This window comes from Geospiza fortis, unplaced genomic scaffold (assembly GCF_000277835.1).
Source record: "Geospiza fortis unplaced genomic scaffold, GeoFor_1.0 scaffold53, whole genome shotgun sequence".
In the NCBI taxonomy this organism is placed as follows: Eukaryota; Metazoa; Chordata; class Aves; order Passeriformes; family Thraupidae; genus Geospiza; species Geospiza fortis.
Window position 1 is genome coordinate 11,557,591 of NW_005054305.1, and position 8,819 is coordinate 11,566,409.

At 37.2% G+C, this 8,819-nt stretch overlaps 1 protein-coding gene across 1 annotated transcript; it reads right to left on the bottom strand.

The window, feature by feature from the left end:
• Positions 1 to 1,383: 1,383 nt before the first annotated feature.
• LOC102033927 (cytochrome P450 7A1) lies at positions 1,384 to 8,510 on the bottom strand. The gene is made up of 6 exons (XM_005418329.2): positions 7,904 to 8,510; positions 6,396 to 6,636; positions 5,428 to 6,041; positions 3,981 to 4,111; positions 2,875 to 3,050; positions 1,384 to 2,246 (listed from the first exon to the last, which is right to left on the bottom strand). Exons 1-6 carry the CDS (start codon positions 8,068 to 8,070, stop codon positions 1,947 to 1,949), a joined length of 1,629 nt encoding a protein of 542 aa, XP_005418386.1. The 5' UTR covers positions 8,071 to 8,510; the 3' UTR covers positions 1,384 to 1,946.
• Positions 8,511 to 8,819: the final 309 nt, after the last annotated feature.

Consider the following 8,819-nt stretch of genomic DNA (forward strand, 5'->3'; position numbering starts at 1 on the left):
CTGGAGCAGTTGGTTTGAAGCAGACAGTGGGGTGTAAAAGAGGCGTAATTTTTGAAGCAACCTAGAATTAGTTTAGCAGTTGTCTTATCTCTTCTCTGTTGTTGTTTTCCATGTTGAATTCCTTTTCTTGAAGGAAGTGTATTTTTCTTAAAATATTACATAGCCTTGCTGCCCTCAAAAACTTCTGTTTCAAGCAGGACTTATTCAAGAAAGAAGAAGCAGATACTCTAATGATAAAAACGTACCAGGGTGCATGTCAGGCTTGCATTCACTCTCCAAATTAGCTTGCATTTAATATGTTATCATTTATATGAATCATACGAAATATAATTGGCAGAAGTGTGAAAAGAAGCTGTACTGGCTACTACCCTTACAAAGCGAAACAAAGTAATAATTCAACTTCCCCCTTGCACTATAGAGAATTGTTTAATATTATACATGGTGCAAGAAATCTGTGTTCCCTGTTCTCCTTTGAAAATGCAAAAAGATTAAATAAAATTATAAAGACAACACAGAGATAATAAATGTGTGTTACACACAAAATAAAGTGTAATGCACATGCTGCATAATCTTTTTATTAACCTTTGAATATTTAGCACGGTGGATAGTGAGAGGAAAAAGGAATAGAAAATTTAAAGTAATTGTAGAACTCAATCAAAAAATCATTATTTAGGAAGAGTTCTATTATCTAGGCTTGTCAGAATGTGAAATTTGAAAATATCAAATAGTCCTGTGTCTCATCTTTTGAGTTAAGGACAAAAGGTCAGACCTAAGTTCTTGGAAAAAAAGCAGGATAAAAACAATGTTTTAAGTCCATTTGTTCTTTTCAGCAAATGATAAGAAAGCCATCTCTTTCAGACCAAAAAAATTGCATTAAAAATGGACTTTTGTGACATATGTACATACATCTACCACTTGCAGCAGAAAAGGACAGGGATGTTAGAGAGAACTAAATTATATTAACCCTGAAACTATTGTTCTTATGGACATGCCACCACTGAAAATAAAATGTGTGGGCATACTACTACCCATGGTAACTTTAATGGAATTAGACTAGGAAGACCTAAAGAGGCTTATGGAAATATGGAGTTTAGGCAATAGGCTAAATGTAGCCAGAACCACTGGTGAGTATATGGTAGATATTTATTTATTTATCTCCATATTGGCATTTGAGCTGGCTAGTTTAAAACTGGTTTGTGTGGCTTTGGATGAGTGCATAAACCCTAATGTTAAGATGTTAAAACAACAAACAGTCTAGAGAGGCATTTGGTTCAGCCAATATAATTTATTTTAACACAGTTAGCACTTTCTAAAAATAAGTATCTTACAAAGAATACAATACAAGTTTTGATGTTTCACTTGAACGTGAATATTTCTGTAGGTTTTTTTCAAGTCTTCTTCCAGTTTTTCATAAAACCATAAATGTAATTCCCCAGGAAACTCTCCCCTCCCCACTGTGAATCTACCTTTATACAACAAAAACTTTATTCACCTGTGAGGAGGCCCAGCCCCCTACCCAACATTTCAATTATAGAAAAGATTATATTTTAACTGTAGTACAATTTTGAAATTATTATGAATTAGCTCATGAAATTCTACCTGTGGGAAAGTATTTGCTGACAGAAAAAAAACCTGGCTGCTGGACACATGCAATGGAAAATCTTAACTTGCCTTTCGAAATGGTTGGTAAAAAGGGAGACATTTGCATCAAAAGAGAGCATAAAACCCACTGCATGCTGGTACCACACTGGTGCGCATTTTTCATTAGAATGGTGAATTAGCATCTTCACATAGATTTCCCCCCAAGATTTGAAGCATTTCATTTGCATATATACATAAAATGTATATAAAGCATATGTTATACAGTGTATTTAGTACTGTTAGTATATACAGTGTATTTATGTACTACTAGCACATAGTGTATATGCATAATATAAAACATGTACTCATAAGCATTTCAGCCTGTACCTGAAATCAATGTCATTGGAGGGCTGCAAAATACCAAGTCCTGCACGGGATTGATCTAGAGAGGGACACTTCACATTACTGTCCACAAGCTCTATCTCAAAATACGAAAAAATCAGGGCCAAAAACTGTTTAATCTCATGGACAGCAAACAGCCTGCCCGGGCACTTTGCTATGCCTGTCCCAAAAGGCATGTAGTAATGCTTCAGCTTCCGGCCGTTCCGGTAGAAGTCGGTCTTCTCCTCTCCCTTCTCGTTCAGAAAGCGATCGTATTTGAATGTCTGCAATTAAACACACAAAAGGGTTCCTTGGTATTTGGATACCTCCAAAAGCCAGATAAAGCTGCTAAGAGACAAAATGCAGGCTGGGAAAGGGATGTCTCCAGCAATAAGCATCGTACAGTACCACCGGCCCCCATGGTGCTGTTTTAGAAAGAGTAGCCTCTGAGAAGTTCTGTTGTGTGGGACAGGATCCCAGGTTCTTTGCTCGTAACTCCCCTTTTCTTTCCTGACCTCTAAAAATGAGGATTGTAACCTGCATTCTTGTTCATGCAGCAGAAGGAGAACTGGAAGAATTCTAATTCTGTGCCTTTGGGAAACTATTTTCCTTATCCTTCTTCGAAGACCTTCATCATGGTGATTTTCCCTCACTGAGGAAGGCAGTAAGTAGAAGGCTGTCTGGGGCTGGTAGTACAGCTTTTGATTACACTAAAACATGTTTTGAAGATAGTGTTTTCACTGCCTTTATTTATTTTTTTGTTTCCTGTTATCACATCTTCAGGTGTAAGAAGAGACTGTCTGGGGTACAACAGAGAACCAGTCATGGGGCACCTCAATGAGTGCTTTATCCAAAGGCCTGTTAACTTCTGCCAGAGCACCAAGTTTAATGCAGTTTGCAAAAAATGCTTACCAAGGGATCAGCATAGATTTCTGGATCGAAATGCAGCAGCTGAGGATAAAGAGCTACAACATCATCTTTGCGAATGTTGTAAAAGTCGTTCTCCAAGTGCAAAGTGAAATCCTCCTTGGCCACTCGGAAAGTCATGGATGCACTGGAGAGCCTCATCGCCTCCTTGATGATGCTGTCTGTTGGGAGAGGACAAGGAATGATTGCCATGGAAACAGTGTATTCACATACTGGGGGCAGGTCATGGATATTGAGCTATTTCAGAGCCATTATCAAACCCTGAGTTTAATTAGAAGAAATGTTTTAATATTAACTTTCTAAATGGCTAAGAAAGCATCCTTCTAATTTCTTTATAGCATTTCTATCCCTTCTGCAGATACCACAGAGAGCCTAATCTGCTTTCGCCACAAAGAATGCTTAGAATGGATGAAACAGAATGTTCAAAAGTGAGATATATTTTCACTCTGATATAAAGACCAAACTAGTGAAAACTGAAAACATAACAAGAAAAAGAAACAGTGCAGTGAGCAGAATTTTCTGAAGCTTTAAGAGGTCCTGTATAGAAACCCATACTCAGAAAAAAAGTAATATGTGAAGTTTTTGTTTCAATATTAGCTGACTTTTTTTTTAAAGTAGCAGTAGTTAAAAAGCAGCATTATAAAAACTCTCTGTAAGTTCTGAAAAATTATAATTTGAAAAATATTGAGAGGAAATAGAAGTAATGGTATTAGAAAACATTGCTTCACATGATAAGAATAGGGATTTAAGTTTTGGCAACACCTTTTTATTTGATTTAAAGACATAATCAAACAAAATATTCTTCAGAATTATCTGTGTGTCTATGTTATGTAGCAGTGTAGGGTTATTGAGACATGCCATTACCCATGAAAAAACCTTGTTCATGTGAATGTTGATAGTCTCACCACCTGGGACATTGGGAAGCCTGGTTGTGTTGGCTACTGCTAAGGAATATATAGTTTCCTCTTCTACTGTTTCTTTGCTAATTCCATAGGAATTCTATAGCAAGCATTTATATGGTAATAAACAGAAGACCATGGAAATTGTAGTGTGATTTCTGCATTAAAAAATCCTGCATAAAATAGTCATACCTAGTATTGGCATATTATCCAGCTGTTTCCGGTTCAAGGAAATATGTTTGCCATCTAAGCTGATACTCTCTTCTGCACTTTCCAAAACACTTTGCACTTCTTTGGTAGCTGCTTTCGTTGCTTCTGGACTCCTAAGATCAAAAGAGCAAAGGTATAACATAAATTTAAAAATTCTTTAAGAAGTGGTTTTGCTATTAACTTTCTTTCTGACCAAAATTTATTTTGTTGACCAACAAGTACAACCTTCTAAAATAAAAATGTTGCAGCAAAATGCTGCAGTTACATTTTTTCATGTCTTGGCAAAGGTATGATAACTTCAAAGGAAAAAAAAAGAAAAATAAAGGAATCCCAAGTATTTGATTTTGTCTGCAATGACAAGTGGGACAGAACTGATGTGTGTAATTCAGGTAACAAACAGTACCGGCACTAAAAAGCAATGCCAAAAATAAGAAAAAAACAGCCAGTTGTAGATTAGGAAATAGCCCCACTGCAGGTAGAAAGTTTAGGAACAGATATATAGATCAGTTTTATAACACCATTTATTCTGGCTGATGTGACAATATTGTGTCTAGCTGAAAAGAATCTTCCTAATACTAAGAGCCCACATAGTACCCTTCATCGTCTAGCCTTTCTTTCAGACATGGAATATATGAGCTTTGGTGAAATATGTAGACAAAATAAAAGAGGGTGCAATTGTGTCTTGATGAAGGCACAATCAGGGTGTTAAAAGACTCCAAGTCCAGAAAATCTAAAGCAAATGCATTCTTGGAGCAAAAAAGTACTAAATAACCTCAAAAATTAGCATTGGAAGTAGATATGATAACTAAAAGTGCTAGGAATTTAGACAAATAGTTCAGAATTAGTTATGCTGAAGCAGATAATCCAGAAAGGCCTACTCTAAAATGGACATTTGATAGCATTATCTGAGCCGTGCACTTGTCTCACAAGTAGCAAGCTCAGCAGGTGCAATCTACAGTAGAGCTTCAGTGGGATCTATCAACACATAAATTATTTTCTATTAAATATCTGTGAAAACAATAATGAAGTTAAACCTCATTTTGCCTGCTCTAGTGAGATGGTCTAAAAATGTCTAGTTATATATGTAGCCTTTAATACAATTAATGTTTTGAGTGCAACTAGCACTTTTAATGTCATATCATACAGATTTACTCCAAAGCTTTCTTGACAAAGTGTAGCATTGCCCTGGAGTGCTGTTTCTTAACAAAAAAAATAGCTTCTAAAGAATTGCTCTATGCTACCACCACTTGTTCTCAGATGGGTGAAGGGCTTTTCTGTGGAAGTCCTGAACAGCACAGCACTTCTGTTGCAAACAGTAAGTTTTTTATCACTGATGAGGTATCAAGGAGTGGATTGGCCTGTACTAATGTATTGGTTTCTGAAAGACAAATATTTTGCTTGTTTGGGAGCAAGAAGCATTGGGACTTACTTAAGAAGATAGAACAAGGTCCAAAATGTGGCAGGAATGGTGTTTGCTTGAGAGGCCCAGAGCACTGCCACGTGAGTCTTGGCTTTCTCCATGTCATCGAAGGTTGACAGGGTGTCATTCAGGAACATGCGCAGGGTGACAAGCTCAGAGAGGTTGTCCCTTTTCAGGAGGTTCTTGTGCAGGAGTGCCTCTCCCAGCTTCTCACGTGCACTGTGGGCACTCTTGAACAGGTGGATAGGCAGCCCTGCCACGAGGGCTGGGAAAATCTTATCGAATTCCTTGAAGTTTTCAAGGGCATTTAGGATATGAGCTCTCTCAGTTTCCTGCTTTGATGATAGGTTTTTGTCATTATTTGAATTAAATTCTTTACCAAAAAGTGTTAAAAAGCCAGACTCAAACATCACTTGACAACAGAAGGTATAAAGTCCTTCTGTCACCCAGGTATTAGACTGAAGCTTAGGTGCTCTTGACTGCAGCATGACATACTGGAGGTTTTCCATCATTGCTTCAATGAGGGCATCTAGGGCATTGCCTTGAAGGGTTCTAATGAAAGTCTGATGAAAATTTTCAGTGGTGTTTCCCTCCGCTGGGTCAATGCTACCATGCCCAAAAGCCTGTCACAAAATAAATTGTATGCATGATAAGTAAGGCCTGTCATTACCTGGATGATAAAGTCTAACAGAAACAAAAGCCAAAGCATAACTTCATAGCTTACTAGAGGGAAGGATAACAATGTAACAAAATAATATACAGTCTTAGAATAATGTATTGTCTTAGAACAATCCAAATCATTGCAAATTTCTTTTCCATTTAGGAAGAGGAAAGAAAAGACCTCAATATTTTAAACCAGTTAAAGTGCAGAAATGTGAAACCAATCCACAACTATCCAAAGGCATAGTTATGTTTACAGGGATTAACTGGGTATGCCAGCAGATACTTTTCATGTTAGATATTAAAACCAGGAATACCTTGGCAGAAGTAGCAAAATGGAACTTTTTCCAGTCCAAGTGTTTTCCCTGGCGCATCAATGCATGGTATGAAAAAGGGTCAGTGAGGAAATGAATGTATTTCCCTGCTACATGGCAAGTGAAGATGTGGCCGTGCTTCTTCTGCTTTTCTTTGAGGAATGCAAGGGGGTTGGCACCAAACTTCAAGGCACAGCCCAGGTATGGAAGGAACCCATTTTCAAGTGGTGGCTCACCTTGCCGCCTGCAAAACACAAACAAAGGCTCCATTTAAAATTATGTATAAAGATGTCTTCTCCAGAACTATCAGGTATGTAAAATACTGATGTTAGGCTATGTGTAATGCGAAAAAAAAAAAAGAAAAAAATCCCAAATAAGTAGTTTATTTACAAGTAATTTTTCTCCCCTTTAAGAGCTAAGCTTTGTAAGAAAGAACAACTTTAACTATTAATAGACATAATAATACACATAATAAACCAGTTGGATTATGTAATATTTCTTTTCCTGGGATCAGATGTATATTTTTCACATGTCCACATGCAAAATTATTGCCATTAGCTAAAACACAGTTATGACATTGTCAAATTAATAAATAATCCATCACGCTGATATTATCTCATACATTTTTGGACAATTTTATCCACAATTTAATTTGAATACCAAGCAAAGAAACTTTTTAGCATAGAAATGTTGTTATTATTGGCATACCCCATTAATAGACCAGATCTTTCTAAAAATATGGGAATTTTGCTGTGATCCTCAGTAAGCATAAGAGCTAGTGTTTCAGACAATGTGTCATCAAGCACATGCTGTAAATTAAGCTAAGATACTTAAAGTGAAGCCTGTGTTTAAATTATTTTCTTTTTTAAGTAGAAACAGCTTTCCTGCATAAGGACATTATGACTGCTGAAATAACTTTCATATAATACTTCAGCTTTTGCAGTGAATTAAGTTAATTATTTTCACCTTTTTTTTAAATTAAACTTTTAAAAATTAAACTAGAAAATGACTGTGGAAATTAAAAAATAAAAGAGTTAAGCAAATTACTCGCTCCTTATATAAATGTGTCAGTAGGATAAATGCTTTTAAGGAATATACCTCATACATAAATATTACCTGTATTAAATTTTGTTACTAGATATAATATAAAAATCTTTGTAAGTAGATATTAAACAATAATTACATATAAGTAGGTATTCTCTGTGATTACAATATGGATGAAATTACAGCCCAGAAATCTAGGAAATCAGGACATACATATTCATATTTTAATTACCTTACTGATGCATAAATGTATATCTACAGCTACCCCTAGGCATCAATACACTATTATTGCAGAGTTCATACACAAAAATTTGATTGGAGCATAAATCTCTCAAAAGACCAAACTATAGCATTGTCTGTGCTGTCCTGCATATGTCTGACTACAGTTCTCTTAGTGATGCACACAGGATATCTGACATAAATAAAGGCCACGCACACTGAAATGCTTTTACAGAAAGAGTCCTTACCTTCTCCTCCTCCCTAGAAGAAACCAAGACACACAACAAAGTATTATTGCCATTCCCCAGATCCAGGATGCTAGGAACATTTCTGGTGATGCCCAAAAGCTTCCAAGTGGAAAATGGGTAACTACCAGGATGGCAGGAGAGGTGGCTGAGAATGAAAGAGAAGACATGTCACAATTTATATACAGTGGATACACTACTGTATCTAATGGCACTGAGTCAACCCAGCAAGCTATTGATTAACCATTTCTGGAGAGAGCTTGTTCCCTCTCTGCTCTGTCACCTTTCTGCAGAAAGCTTCGCCAGATTGATGCAGACAGTTGCAGATCTGGCCTTGAGCTAATGTCACGTAGCAGAAGCAGTTCCAAAGTAACCAAAGAGCTGTAATAGTTGATAATTTGAAGGTTAGCCAGGTGTATTTTGATGAATCCTGCAGATTTACCAATTGCAGTTTATAGTTCAAGTTTAGCAATATATGAAATGGCTACTGACCGGTGTCCAGGAGATTCAGACTGTGCTAGCTGGTGGCTGCAGCCCGTGCTGCCCTTCAGCTGCCAGCCTGTTCCCCCTCCCTTCTCCTTGTGGGCTGCCCTGGCTCTGGAGTGCCACTGCAAGAGGGAGCGGCGGAGTTCAGCAGCTGGGCAAAGGCATGGCTGCGGAGGTGGACTTACTTCCTCTAACAACATTTGTCTGGAAGAAGGGGTAAAAATGGTCTTTCACAGACTCATAGTGTGAATCAAAGAAGAAAAGGAAAGTAGATCTAGACAACCGCACTGGTTTCGAGTTGGTTTTTTTTTCATTGTTCTTGGACCACCTTTTATTTTCCCACTAAATATTTTCTCCTTTCTGTTGTTGACTTATGAGAATTCAAAATTTGGCTTGCTCCTAGACCTGGCATCAAGCCATCAATGAGGCAGCT

Coding starts and splice junctions, on each gene's coding strand:
- LOC102033927 (XM_005418329.2), bottom strand. CDS start 8,070: ATGTCTTCTCTTTCATTCTCAGCCACCTCTCCTGCCATCCTGGTAGTT. Junction 6,637..7,903: donor CTTCTAGGGAGGAGGAGAAG/GTAAGGACTCTT, acceptor TGTGTTTTGCAG/GCGGCAAGGTGAGCCACCAC. Junction 6,042..6,395: donor ATTTTGCTACTTCTGCCAAG/GTATTCCTGGTT, acceptor ATTTTGTGACAG/GCTTTTGGGCATGGTAGCAT.